The 14,660-nt window shown below is 45.3% G+C and overlaps 1 protein-coding gene across 1 annotated transcript in view; it reads left to right on the top strand.

Annotated features, from left to right (window-relative positions):
* Positions 1–14,660, top strand: part of KIF26B (kinesin family member 26B) — a 463,889-nt gene that overhangs the window by 225,899 nt on the left and 223,330 nt on the right. Inside the window, exon 4 of the mRNA XM_003798804.2 lies at positions 6,946–7,112. Coding sequence (XP_003798852.1) covers positions 6,946–7,112 — 167 coding nt within the window. The remainder of the gene's footprint in view (positions 1–6,945; positions 7,113–14,660) is intronic.

Below are 14,660 nucleotides of genomic sequence, written 5' to 3'. Positions count from 1 at the left end.
AAAAAAAAAAAAAATTGTCTTGCAGTTCTGGGTAGCTTTGGTGTCCAGGGAGAGAAGAGACACCAGGCTGAGATTAAAGTCTAAACAGGATGGACAAGTTTGCCCGCACCTGGGGTCAGGATGGAGGGAAGGAGAGGGAAGGGGAAAGGAGAGAGGCGTGAGGACTGACTTGGTGAGGGCAGAGAGCAAGGGTCCTGAGGACACTCACAAACAGAGACACTGTGGGAGAGGAAACAGTCCCAGGCTAGGGAGCATCCCCAGGCTTCCTTCCCCAGGGTGTCATCTCTTTGTTTCTCTGCCTGCAAGGCTGAAGTCAGCATTACTCATAATGAAGCCTTTCGGTCCCTGGGGGAGTGGCTCCCAGGCGGGTGGGTGGTTGTCAGAGTGAGGGACCTTCCGGGCTGCTTGTCCTAGGTCCAGAAGGAAGAGTCTGGGGTGGCCAAGTGGCAGCTACTCCATGGGGCCCCCTCTGCCTTATACATTAATGATTGGCTCCAGAAGTGACTCAGTGTGGGGACTGAGACACTCCTGCAATCAAGGCTCATATACAGAAGGGGACATACAGTTTTTTGGGTTTTTTTTTCTCTCTCTCTGACATGAGTAAAATCTAAGCAGGATTGATGCGGGCCCAGGTCCCTGCACTGTGCTTGCTGGAGGACGTGCCTTCTGTCCACTGTCCCCCTCCCGGGATCCATGGGACGGCGCTGAGACATCTGCGCAGCAGCTATGCGTTGTTTATCTTCAGTCCAGGATGCATTGTTTGGTCTTTTCCTTTTCAGATTTCATTGCTTAATTTAGATTTTACAGAGTATATATAGAAATACATTCTGGTGCTCTGCTTCTCAAGAGCAGAACACCAGACAGCATAGAGGCCTCCCGAGCCAATGCCAACAGTTAAAAATGAGCTTGACTAATATTTTTCAAGATAATTGTGAGTTGATTTGTGCTAAGGTGGATGAAAAATATTTATTAAGCACCCACTGTTTACAAAACCCTAAAAGACATTAAGTAACAGCGTAACTAACAGATAACAATAAAAGATGTCCCAAGACGGTAAGATATTAATTGTGTACGAGAAAATGTCATTACATGTTATTTTCTGGGATGGGGGGGCAAATGTTATTAAATGTACTTAATTAAAGACCGAGTAGGAAGCATTTGCTGTCCGTAGCCAGCCCTACACAGGAAATGGGAACTGTGTGGCATTCTCTGCTGTGTTGGTGGAGTCAGGGGGAGGTGGCTTTCGGGGTCAGTAATGCCATTTATGATGAACCCACATGCTGACACACTCCGCTGGCTCTCAGAGTCCTTCCTTTGGTGGGGAAGTTCAAGGTCAATGGCTGACAAATTGCAGTTTGCCATGTGGAAGTGGCGTTTATAAGAACCAAATATCCTTTGTTTTGATTTTGTGGTCAAGATCGTAACCAGATTTAAGATTCACTGTTTCTTTGGGGACAAGGACCAAGCCCTGCAGACTGAGGTATCTGTGCAGAAATTCAAATGTGGTCGAAAGGCATGAGTCTTAGCCAAGGTTAAAATACAGAGAGAAGTTTTATTTCTATGACGTCTGGGAAGAAGCTCCCACTGCACATGGAATGGAGGGGGGATCTTACATTCATTGAGGACCCCGTATGTACACACATGCACACACGTGTTCGCCCCTGTACAGATACACGCGTACACCCTCTCCCTGCAGCCTGGACCCTTTTACTGGCACCCTGAATTCATGTTACCACCCCTACCACCACCTAAGGGGTACCAAGTACTTTCCACCCCTGGAAAGTAACAGAAGCTATGAAGTAGCGAAATGGTCCCGTGGAGCCAAGACGGAGAGTTGAAAGCAGGTTTTAATGAGAATTAAACCAGACAAAATCCTGTGATTAAAAATCTAGTCCCCTAAAGCTTGTGAGTGGGACTGTCCAATGTTTTGCAGCTGCTGCTTTTAGACGGTGACAATGACACACACACAGAAGCGAGGCAACGAGTCCTTTCCACAAGGATTTTAGGTTTCCCAAATGTGTTAGATGATCGTTTTGAGGTTTTCGAACCTGAGTTGAATCAGGAAGAGTCGTGTTATGTCACAGTATTGCCAGAGATATAAATTCATAACAGTCTAAAAAGCTTAGCGTTCAACCACAGCCCTTTAAAAATGAAGCTCTTGATTCAAAATTATGTGGTGAAGTTCAAGTTCCCAGAGAACTCCTGCTGTCTGGGGGATGTTCTCCATAGTGGGTTGGGGGAGGGGGCGCTGGGAGAGGCTGAGCTGGGAAGTGGTCCTGGAGGGAGAAGAGTTCAGGAAAGGGACATTAAACCTCGGGGCAGAATGCATGTGAAAACCCATCAAACAGCTTGGCGCTCTGCTCTGGGCTCCTTTTACTAGCTGGGTTTCCCCTGGGGGAAATGGCTTAGTTTCTCCCACCCTTGGTTCCCACAGAGTGGTTGAACTGTCTTGGAATCCAGTTTTTGTAAGTGACCATCTCGGGACTGCAGTGGGGGCTCTGCAGGCATGGGCTGAAGCCCACCCTTAGCTTAGTCTCCAGACCACCCACCTGGCCGGGGAGCTGGGGACATGGCTGGGGAAGCGGCAGGGGTTCTCTAGAACTCTTTCCCTCACCTAGTGTAGTCAGAGGAGCCCAGGCTTTGGGCAGGTGTTTACATACAGAACAGGATGTTTAGTATAGCTAGGGGCAAAGGCAGGCCCCTCTTACAGAGACTTGTTTTTGAAGTGTGGTGGGAGGGAAGGGTCCTACTGACTGGTGGGAAAGACCACAGCCCTGTGATAAAATTTAGAAGCCAAGAGAAGAAGGGGAGCTGTTGGGTAGGTGGCGTGTCCAGTGTCATGGATTGCAAACTCCTCAAATCCCTTAGGGAGTACAATGGCCTGCCAGTCCTGAGAACCAGCTCTGGGTAGAGAGGCTGCTGAACTGAGGGAGTTCACAGTGAGGGCCCGAGGTATGCGGCAGCTCACTCGTGTTGGTGTGACCAGGGCTGCAGCTGGTGGGAAGCGACCAAGCCCCAGCACATCCCCTCCCCAGGCCCGGCACTGCACGCTCACCCCAGGGAAATGAGCAGGGGAATGCGTACCCCTCCTTCTTGGTGCCCACTGAGGTCCTTTTTAACCTAAAGATTGGGCTAAAAACGTATGTTGAAGGCTTCTCCATTACCAAGTCTCAGATAATATTTCTATACGCACACACTATTTTAGAGAACGCAGGTCTTTGGTGGCTGACTCTGACTTTTTCTATCTAGCTTTCTTTGAAATCTCCTGAGATGCTGATCAGCCTTGAAGGGGGTGGACATAAGGGCATCCTTTATCCTGTTAAGGATGATGTAATTGTCGTAGATATGGCTTACGAACCTTCTGTGGTTGACATAAGAACAATTCAGGGACAAATGATGACTGTTTCAGAGAACCACAGGAAGAATTGGAGAGGAGCAGTTCTTTCTGAGCTAAATCTCATCCAGTAGGTAATTATTTGTTTCTCTGATGAATGAGATAATTCACGTGTAACCTGTGATATCGTCCTAGAGGGCAGTTTGCTGGGTTGAAGAAGAGTACGTTTTAGGTAAGAAGCAAAACAGTACCTTGGTAGAAAACTCTGCACTTGCTAGGTCTCCATGCCCAGTGCATATATGAAAACTGATAAGTTTATCTACAAGGAGGTGCCCTGTCTCCCAGAATCATCGACAGCTGATAAGATTTTAATTGTTACATTAAAGCAGCTAGATATACTTTTACTGAGAGTACTAGCTCTTCTGTTTTTAGAATTACGTGTATGACAATATAGCTAAACCCAGATAACAGAAGTGGCTTTGGACAGCTGGCTTATGAACTCACTGTGTGTAAGACTTTGACTGCAATGGGTTTTATACAACTGAAAAGAAAACAGAAAGAAGTCGATGATGAAGATGCAGGAGACGCTAAGAACCATTTGCACATGTGCCTGTCACAGGGCCTGGCGCATACTGAGCTCCCGATACCTGGTTGTTGATAACAATGAATGAACAGATGAACTAGGAGACTGAAAAAAAGGCACCTCTTGATCTTCAGATTGTCACATAGTGGAGCCAAAATAATATCCTGTGACAGTAATGAGGACAGGAGAAAACATTGTCATATCTTAGTAATCAATCAAAATAGGAATGTGATGAAACATTATAAAAAATGTCATTTTGCTTAACAGAATTAATAAAATTTAGAAAGTAAGAATAGCTGAGATTTGAACATCTCTGTCTGTCAGGCATTGCACTTGGCATACGGTGGTAGGCAAACCAGCCCTAGACCTACTTCAGGTGTCAGGCATTGCACTTGGCATACGGTGGTGGGCAAACCAGCCCTAGACCTACTTCAGGTGTCAGGCATTGCACTTGGCATATGGTGGTAGGCAAACCAGCCCTAGACCTACTTCAGGGAGTTTGTGTAGTGGGAGAAAATGACCTACCATGAAATGTGTAATATGAATCAAAGTTAAGATACTGCAGGGAAATATTGCAGTTCTATAAAAGCATCCAGCAGAGGAACTCTAGGCTGGAAGAAGGCTTCTTTGGGGACATGATGTTTGAACTTGGATCTGAAGAAAAAGTAGAAGCATTTGAGGTGGAGAGAAAAGGCATGTGCAAAGGCCCTGTGGCAGAAGGAGCAGGAAGTGGGTTCAAGCACCTTAACAGAGGCCAGAGCTCAAGTGATTCTCCTGCATCAGGCTCCCAGAGTGCTAAGCCTATACTTCTCTGGTCTTTAGGTGTCTTATCTAAGAATTGTGAAGATGATGACCTTCAAAATCCCTTCTAGCTCTAAAACATTCCATGATTCTTTCTCGAAACAACTAATTCTTAAGCGATTCTGTGTTAAGCTTCTTGCCTTTCACCACACACGTCCTGGCGGCTTTTTTCGGGGTTTGCAAGAACAGTGTACACGTTCGGAAACAAAAGGGTTCCCTTCTTTTCCCTCCCTTCTTTGGGTTAGAAATACGATAGTGAGAAGCAAACAGCACAAACAGAAGTTCAGATGAGAGCAGCCTTAGTAAGCCCGTCAGAGTATATAAGGTGTAGCAAAGTGAGCGCCATGTTCATTGACTGGGTTACTAGCTTTTCTCAAACCTCATGGTATGTCACAGTCAGATGCGATATTCGATCGTAGCTTCTGGATGTGCCATGAATTTCGGAGGGAGGTTTGTTTAGTGTTCAACATTGTGCAGCGTGGCACTGTGTCCCACCTGGAGCTTCATGAATGCTATTTAGTGGGGATAGCAGTGTTCATAGTTACATCCTCAGTCCCCCAGTTCTTTCAGCTGTCCCCTCTGCCTGCCTCATTCCTCTGGGACAGTAGCAGCTACGGGAGGGGAGCCCACACCCCATGAAGCAGAGGGAGAGGCGGAGTGGGCTCTGTGCAGAGTGAGCAGGGAATGTCCTTCAGGCTCTCGCCTGCCTGTGCGGCCTTCTCTCCAGTTTCTCTTACTCGGGTCAAGTTTCCTTACAACGTGTTGAATGAATGAGAATAAGAAATTGCGTGCTGGCAGAATTTCAGCTGACCCCTGAAATTCGTGGGTGTGGCAGAATTTCAGCCACGCCCTTCCAAGTGAGAACTTGAATTTAAGCAGAGCAAAATTCCACGTCAGTGGCACTCAGAGCGATGGCTAGTCGGCCAATAATGAAAAGTACAAATGTTTTTACGTTCAAAGGTTAGCAAGTGGGATTCTCTCCCTGGCCGACCGGCCTGCTCAGTTACAAAACTGAAACTGTTCCGGATCTTCGCTTTCTTGAAGCTGTAGTTTCTAGGTGATTAGGAACATTTTCCACTTAGCCATGAAGCTTTTGAGCAGGCGGGTGACATTTTTTTAAAGTAAAGTTTCTTTCTTTTTCTTTAACATAACATTTTCCCCTCTTTGTACAAAGACTGAAGTTTTAAAATACCATGTATTCTGCCTCGCACACTTAGACTCTGCTCACCTAATTCTCACATTTGTCACGGGATTAGCATTTTCCAAAAGTATCTTTCTACACAAGAATCTCATTTTGCCCAGAAGTATAGTTGTTCACAGCTTACTACGCAGATTTAGGCAAAATGGACCCACTAGAACTTCTGCTCTAAAGGGCGATCATCTCAAATAAAACGGAAGCCATTAATCTCAATGAACCAGCAGGAAAATGAAGTCTGTTGAAATGATCTGAAGCCTCCATGGTGTCCAACCAGCAGCTGGGTGTGTGTGTGTGTGTGTGTGTGCAGATTGTTTGAGGTTTTGCTTATCTGTAGTATCAGATATCACAAAAAGTATTTACGGGCCCTTGTTTGCACATCAGCTTTGGTTAGTGTATGTAACGTTAGGCCCAAGACAGACCTTATTCTTCCCAGTGGGTGCGAGGAAAGAAAAAAGGTTGGACACCCTGATTCCCAACCCCCCGGCATAACCACTGGTAGTTCACGGTGGCTTGATCTGTTTCTGGGAGGCTCCCTAAGTTGTCTGCTTTGCTGACTTCCCACAGCTAATCACCACCATCAAATAGACTTGTGTTTAATTCCTTATGTTGTTCATTAGCAGCCTAACTTCCCCTTCCTTTGAGAGCATTTCGGGCCATTCCTGGTAAGACATCAGCATTAGTTTGATGTTTCTCTGCCGGTCTTGGGCTGCAAAAAGTGTGTCGATAATGGTCCACACATTCCCCTCCGAAGGGAGGAGAGACACAGACATAATTGAAACTTACAATGTCAAGGGGCGATTTTATTCCATTATTTTTAATGAAGACGAGGAGCTATCCCAGGTAAAATGGGGGAAAATAGCCTTTTAGAAACCGTAAATACCCCCACGTAAGTGATGCAGGAGGGACGTACACATTTTCTCTCCCTTTCCCATGCTTTTGGCTCCCTCACCCAAAGACAGACATGCTGTCCGTGGTCAGGAAATGCAGTGAGCCACAGGTAATGAGCCCAGTATCCATTTTCCTTGTCAGATCTCTCAGCTGATGACAGAGAGTGGCCGGGAGGGGCTGACAGAAGCCGCGCTGAACCGCTACAATGCAGACAAGCCCTCCGCCAGCAGCGTCCCGGCCTCCCAGGGCTCCTGCGTGGCCAGCGAGACGACCACAGGCACCTCCGTGGCTGCGTCCTTCTTCGCACGGTAAGAGAGGTGTTCAGATCCTTGCTACTTTGGGGTGAGCCCGTGCGGTTAACTTCTCACTTGGACCAGTTGAACTACGGTCATTCGTTAACTTTTCTCTCTAAGACAGGGCTGCTCGACCTTGACCCTGCTGATATTTTCGACTAGATAACTCTTTATTATGAGAACTGCGCTGTGTGTTGTAAGGATGGTGGCAGCAGCCTTGGTCTCTACTGGCCAAATGCCTTTGCCCCACCTGTGACTACCCAGAATGTCCTCAGACATTGTCAAATGTCCCCTGGGTAGAAAACCACTGCTTGAAGAATACATGGCTGTAGAGATGGGCTTCCTCAGGATGAGGCTTTTATGGGTACAGCTCTAGGGCTGGCGTTTCCAGATTTATCTTCTTGTTACAGAAAACGACCTGCTTAAAAACTGGTCATTAAATAGACGGCAGTTGTTTTTTTTCCTCCTTGAAAGTCTAGCTGGAGAGTTACCAAATACTCTTCAGCTAATCTTGGAAACTTTAAAAACACAAGAAACAAAAAAGAAAGGTATTTCAACAATGTTTTCTGCCTAATTTTAGCAACCTGGTGGAGACGGAGCAGGAGACAGAGAACAGCTGAGCAGGAAAGCACTTCAGGGATTGTCTAACCCGACCTCCTTATTCTATGAATGAGGAAACTGAGGACCTGGCAACTTCAGCTACGAGTTAGTCAATAGCAAAGCCAGAAATAGAAACTAGATTCTCCGCTTTTTTCTCTATGACTCATCTTTTTTTTTTTTTTTAATTTGATTCGTGTGCTTGGAACTTTGAAAACTTTCTCTCCCTAAGATTTGCAAGCTCCTGAGGACACAGGGGCAGCAGGCATGAGATGAGAAGCCTCCTTGGGCTTAAGGTCCAGCTCTGCCTCAGTTTCCATATCTATAAAATGAGGATAGTATCGACTCTGCAAGGTGGCTGTCAGGTTAAAATAAGAGGATGGAAAATTACGAAAGTACTGTACACATGTGGATTCGATGTGGCCTTAGCCAGTGTGGCACTAAGAAGGAATATGGCATGGCTTTTTAGCTATCCACATGAATACACAAATACGGCAAAGGGGCTCTGATTAGGAGAGCAGGAACTGAGAGCCGATGTCCTGGTTTAGGAGACCATAAAGGCAGCACCTGGGCCTTGCTGGATGATTGGCTTTGAAGGTCTGATTGTACTTTGGTGCCCTGTTTATTATCCTCTGAACACTAGGACCAGCTCGAATGTGTGGGAAGAAGCAGGAAATATGTATACCTTGGCCACCCAACAGTGACGGCGCTTGTGTTAGCTCCATCTATACGTGAAACCTCTGTGTTGTCCCAGACCGTTGATGGGGGGGCCAGGCTCCCTGGGAGGTTGCGTGCACGCCGTTTAGGTGGGGGAAATGAAGAGGTGGAGTGGTTTATGAGGAACTTCCACAAGCACAGGAGAGCCTAGGAGGTGATTAGAGTGTGTGTGGATAAGGATGTCATGGCAGGGTTAGTTTAGAGAAGGGAAGGATCTGGGCTGCTTTCTAGCTGCTCTCAGTATCTCTTGGGCAATTGTGTAAAAGAGGACGTGGTGGTTTCTGTAGAGTATCCACGTGGGTAGGCCAAGTCTGAGTGAGACCTACTGCTGGAAGGGAGATATCACCCAGCTGAGAATAGAGGGGAACTCGGCGGTGGTTCATTCTGCCCCAGAATAGAGTGTGGCCCTCTCCCTGAGGTACAAGGTTAGTTACGGCACATTGAGTGATTACCTCTCTATGATGCTATCCTTTTGAAACATTTTTTGATGGCCTAATTAAAATTGTATCTATTAGGGCATACGGTGTGTTTTGAAATATGTGTATGTTGTGGAAGGAGCTTTTATTTTAAATGTGTGCTTTTCAGCACTATGGGGAGAGATCTGGGTGGACCGTGTTGCATCTCAAATTCAACACACATAGAATAAGATTCCCAATATGGAATAAGCAGTGATGTCTCTGGACAGGGTTCCTGCAAGTGTGGTCTCTAGACTGGTGCTGGTCCCCATGCAGTTACTGATCTGGGATAAGTATAGAAATTGAGAGGACACATATAGAAACGTCTGTGGACAGAGTAACTTCATCTATGGAATCTAAGAATAAAACGTCGGGGCTTGTATTTTGTGCACAATTAGAAATAAAGGAAAAAGTGGTCCTTCACCACGGACAGTTGAGATGTGCTACTGTAGAGAATGGAGCCCCGGGCATCTGTCCTGTCCTTTTCTGCCTGTCTTACCAGCATTTCCTTATAAATTTAAGTAATCAGCATCTTCATACTGTGTTTCCCTGAAAATAAGCCACTGTCTTATATTTATTTTTTTCTCAAGAAGACATACTAGGGTTTATATTCAGGGGATGTCTTATTTTTATTAAGTATAATACAACAATCTACATTTATTCAAATACAGTTAAGTCATCTTCTTCTGGAAACTGACAGGGAGAGCCAAACTTGTAGGTGAGGCTGGTGCTAGTGATGCTTGAACTTTCCCCTAGCCAGATAGGATGCCTGTGACTGCACAGGTGCAAATGGCTCAGAGAAAGGAGTTATGGCAGATAAAAGGTATTCCAGTCTTCCTTACTGCTCTGTGCAGAAATGCAGGGCGTGGCTATGCAGATATGCTGCATAGCCACACCCACCACTAGGTCTTATTATTGGGGTAGGGCTTATATTTAACAAATGCATAGAAATCCTGCTAGGGCTTACTTTTTGGGTAGGTCTTATTTTCAGGGAAATACAGTAGCTGTCTTTGCTTCAGAATTTCAGTGCTCTGTATTTAGAAAACTTTTTTTTTTTGGAAAGAAATAATAACAGTTTACCTAAAAAGGGATTGGCAAAATTGGTCCTCAAGTTAGTTTATCATGTGCTGGCTTTGAACTTGAAGAAGGCTTCAGATGGAGGACTGTCCTTTACGTGATTTTTCACATTAATAGGAAATGGTAAAGTAGGGTATGATTAGATTTTCCCCATTTGTTCACTTTGGAGAAAGATTTGCTTAATTATGATCTTTGCTTTGTAACTTGTATGAGGTGTATGATCTTTGCCTTCATACACTTATATGAAGGGTGTGAAACCCAATAAGAACTCCTGGGTGAAACCTTAGCTTTGGACATAGAGGCAGGGAAATCTTTTTTATTTGAAGTGAGGTGATTTCGTATTGTGCATAAAATTGAACCTCGGAAAATAAAATGAAACTTTCAGATGACCTTATATCTTCACATTGATTTTCCTTCCCAAATAAGCATTACAAATTGTGTTTTTCTTATTTACGGGGAAAATGAGCCTCTGGAGGATTTTTATTCTATGTTCAGAGCAAGTGTTTGAAAAATGGTAAAAATTGCTAATGATCACATGAGCCTCTCCAAGACAATTCCAAGCTTTGGCAGAATGGGTGTGGTCAGCTCTGTGGCGATAGTGAGCACAGGGACTTTGAGCTCTGCCATCAGACATTATATCTGATTAGAATTTTTTTTTTTTTTTTTTGAGGCAGAGTCTCACTATGTCACCCTTGGTAGAGTGCTGTGGCGTCACAGCTCACAGCAAACTCAAACTCTTGGACTTTAAGCAATTCTTTTGCCTCACCCTCCCAAGTAGCTGGGACTACAGGCACCCACCATAATGCCCGGCTATTTTTGTTGTTGTAGTTGTCATTGTTGTTTGGCAGGCTCAGGTTGGGTTCAAACCCACCAGCCCGGGTGTATGTGGCCAGTGCCCTAACCGCTGAGCTACAGGCGCTGAGCCAGGAATATTTTTTGTTTACAGCTTTTATATTTAGTTTTCATCCTTTCTACCAAATTAAAATCAAATTTTCAAGTAATCTATTTATAGTGTAAATATGGCGTGGGTCCAGCGTGGTACTTGGATGGTGGGCACCCACTTGTATGGGTGAGTGGGGCTTAACTCCAGCCAACACTCTGCTGGCCCTCTCTCTTCCTTCCACTTACCCTCCTCTTGAAGATGCCAATCCGTACATAATTTTTTTACTATTGATGACAGATAGATCTGTGCTGGTTTGGAATTTTTACAGCAAATTTTGACCTTCACCTCCATTTAACATTGGCCTTGAATTCATTCTGTGGTGTCCACGTCCTCTGTTTTCTCTTTCTCACTTGCCATGCTGTTCATTATTTCCTCCCACCAGCTCCTCCACCTCCTTGCTGTCGGCCCACACTCATTCTTTTCTCAGGAATACTATTATGTCTTCTTTCTACCTTCATCTCTTGCACAATTTCTTCAATCTTTCAATCTCTCCAAGCCTCTTAAGTGCACCACTGACATTTATGGCTGACGTGACCCACAGGCCCTTGAGTCTCAAGGTTACCCTGGCATTAAAACCAAGACTTGTTCAGGTCTTGGGGTCAGAGGATAAGCTGGACAGAGAGGCCTGACCCCTGGCCGACGGCCCTGCCTTCAGGACCACACGGCTCCTGTTGTCAGCCCCCCGTGGGACCCGCTCAGAGCGCTATGTATACACATGCCACTGCATGGACAGCTATTACTGGTTTGATGACTGTTATTTCCACATTCTTGCTGACAGCTGACTCAAATAGCGCCTTGTTGTGCGGGTTCCAGCAAATGCTTTTCATATATAACCTTCACAGTGAAGGCTTTCTTTGGTCCCTGGGCACTTAACACGTAAAAGTGGGACTTGGTGATTTGCCAGGAGTTTATTAAGTCAAAGAAGGATGGGAAGGAGTGTGGAACGGCTCACACTTCTGTTCTGCTGTCAGATACAGTTCCCTTTAGGGGTGCTTGCGTGTTCCCGTTATAAATACATCAGCACCATTACAGAGAAAAACTATCCCAAACACGCCACAGTGGGTCTCAAGTGACCTAGGAGGAGAAGAATGGAGCTGGATGCGGAAGGTCCAATTCGTAGGCATGAATTTGCTATGGAGAGATCAGGTGTTGTCTCTGCCTCCACTTTTATAGCTGGGGACAGTTAATTTCCAGCATGAAATGGTGCAGTAGAGTATGATTAGATTTTCCCATTTGGTGACTATTCAGTTTGGATAAATATTTACTTAATATTATGAGCTTTGCCTTATATCATACGAAGTATATGAAACCCTATAAAAATTCTTGAGTAGACTCTTAGGTAGAGGATATAAAGGCCTAAGGACTTTTATGAGCTCGTGTGACAGAGCTTCTCTGTATTATTATTTTTTCTATTTTTTGTTTTGTTTTCACTAAAGTGTACGTTACCCCCCCACCCCTTGGTTCCCCTCTCTCTCCAGGGTGTCATTCTGAACTGCTGTCTATGCCTTTCCTCTTTCTCCCTATCCCAGCTGTCTATCTATTCCGTGGCTTCCACGCAGGTGAGGCTGCCATTGAGCTTCCCCTGGGACACTTGTGGTCAAGGCCAACATGCATAATTGTGCCATTTGCTCCCGGAACAGGGGCACCCAATGTAAGAGTGAGTGGGGCTTAAGTCTGGCCAATGCTGGGCTGGCCCAGCCGAGGTGCCACTGTGTGCCTTTGTGCAGAGTGGACATCTTTGTCTCAGTAGCACCCAGCTGGAGTCTGGCTTGGTGTTTATCCAGCCATTCCTGCATCCTTCCCTGGTACCGTGTTTCCCCGAAAATAAGACACTGTCTTATGTTTATTTTTTCTCAAGAAGACACACTAGGGCTTCTTTTCAAGGGCTGTCTTATTTTTATTAAGTATAATACAACAATCTACCTTTATTCAAATACAGTTAAGTCGTCTTCTTCTGGAACCTGACGGGGGGAGCCGACCTTGTTGGTGGGGTTGGTGCTAGTGATGTGTGAGCTCCTTTCCTCTAGTCATTCGCAAGCTGCGCAGTAGGATGCCTGCGACCACGGTTACCACACGTGCACACATGTGTACCTGCGTAAGTGCGAACAGCTTGGAGAAAGGAGCTGTGGTGGATAAAAGGTATTCCAGTCTTCCTTACCACTCGGAGCGGAAATGCAGGGTGTGGCTATGCAGATATACTGCATGGCCATGCCCATCACTAGGTCTTATTATCAGGGTAGGGCTTATATTTAACAAATGCATAGAAATCCTGCTAGGCCTTATTTTTTGGTAGCTAAGCAGTGTCATGGCAGAGAGCATTAAAGACCTCAATTGGAAGCCAAACCCCTACCCTCTGGGTATCTTGTTTATTTCTTCCTGACAGGTCATTGCTTTCCTTTTCTCAGGAAAGATGCCAGGGCTTCTTGGCAAAGAGGCTCTTACTCATGCATATGGATGGGAATTTTCAGAAATCATCATTCTATGAATATAGTCTCACTTTAACTTACCTCAGTTGCCATATGAAAGGAAAACATTGAGAAGCAATCAAGTATATATTTAGTACCATGAGCTTTCAAGGGCCCCAAGAAAGAGTTTCAGGTGTTTGCTGCACGAAGTACACCCTTAGATGCTCTGAGAGACAGTGAAAGTATTGGTAAGAAAGTGGTCATACTTCAGTATCTACACGATTATCCCTTGTGTTAAAAAAAATCCTAAAGCCCCTCAAATAGTTAACCCTAACATCCAGTATGCAACCCCCAGGATGGTTCTGTTTTGGGGTGTGCACACAGTAACAGCAGTGGCATTCATGGCTTGGCAGACTCCACTCTGGCTTCACGATCTGTACTAAAGAAAACCACCAGTGTTTCCAGCCCTCTTCCATCTCCTGCTACGGGACTGTATCGAATGGGGCATTTTCTGATTAAACAAGTCCTTTGTCTGCCTGATGGCTGATTGGGGTGCTGGCAGTCAGCTCCCAACATCTGGGAATCATTTGCACAGCCTCGCCTGGGTTGGAAACCCAGTTCATGTCTTGGTGTGGATGTTCGAAGGCAATGCCGTTTCAATGAGCACGAAGAATCCAGTGATTCTTGTCACAAACTCGCAGGGTTAGGCTTTCCAGTTCTCATTGCACATTTTGAATGTATTTTTTTTACTGATGTTGGGGTGTGGGGGGAGAAGGAAATTGGATAAAGCAAACAGTAAACTGGACTAGCCCAAGGTTGAATCCTCAGCCTGTCATTAGCATTCTGACTTTGGGCAAATAACTTTACCTCTCCCTAAGTTTCAGTCTCTTGAATTAAATGGAGATGGTCATATCTAGGGTTATGGTGAAGATTAAAGGACAATGTGACAGTACTTTGTAAACTTCTTCTAAGTTCTCGAGGTGATGTTAAGATGGCACTTGCTGTAAGTTCTGGTCTCCATGGAAAATCCAATGAATTCTCAACATGCCCTATTGAGTAGATGACTTTTGTCATGCCCGGGGTTATGTGGAACTCTGTAGTTTGTCCTAGTGACCCCTAGGCCTTCTGTGGCAATTACAAACATCTGGCACCATGCCCTAGAGATAAAACCCCCTATCCTAGGAGTTGAAGACCACTTAGCTCTAAAGCTTCAGGCATTATGAACTAGATGGCACTGATGATTGGAAATGTCAACAACCTACAGGAAGAGGAACTCACCCTCAGGTAGCCACGTTCTACCCAGGCTCCAGATAGGTGAGCACACACTTCTAAATCTCTTCCTGAAGGGGGTTCATTTTTTTTTTTTTTT

Source organism: Otolemur garnettii, unplaced genomic scaffold (assembly GCF_000181295.1).
Source record: "Otolemur garnettii isolate 467f Iridium unplaced genomic scaffold, OtoGar3 scaffold00141, whole genome shotgun sequence".
NCBI classification, from domain to species: Eukaryota; Metazoa; Chordata; class Mammalia; order Primates; family Galagidae; genus Otolemur; species Otolemur garnettii.
Note: the sequence above shows the minus strand (reverse complement) of the source record. Positions and strands in the feature narration are given on the sequence as shown.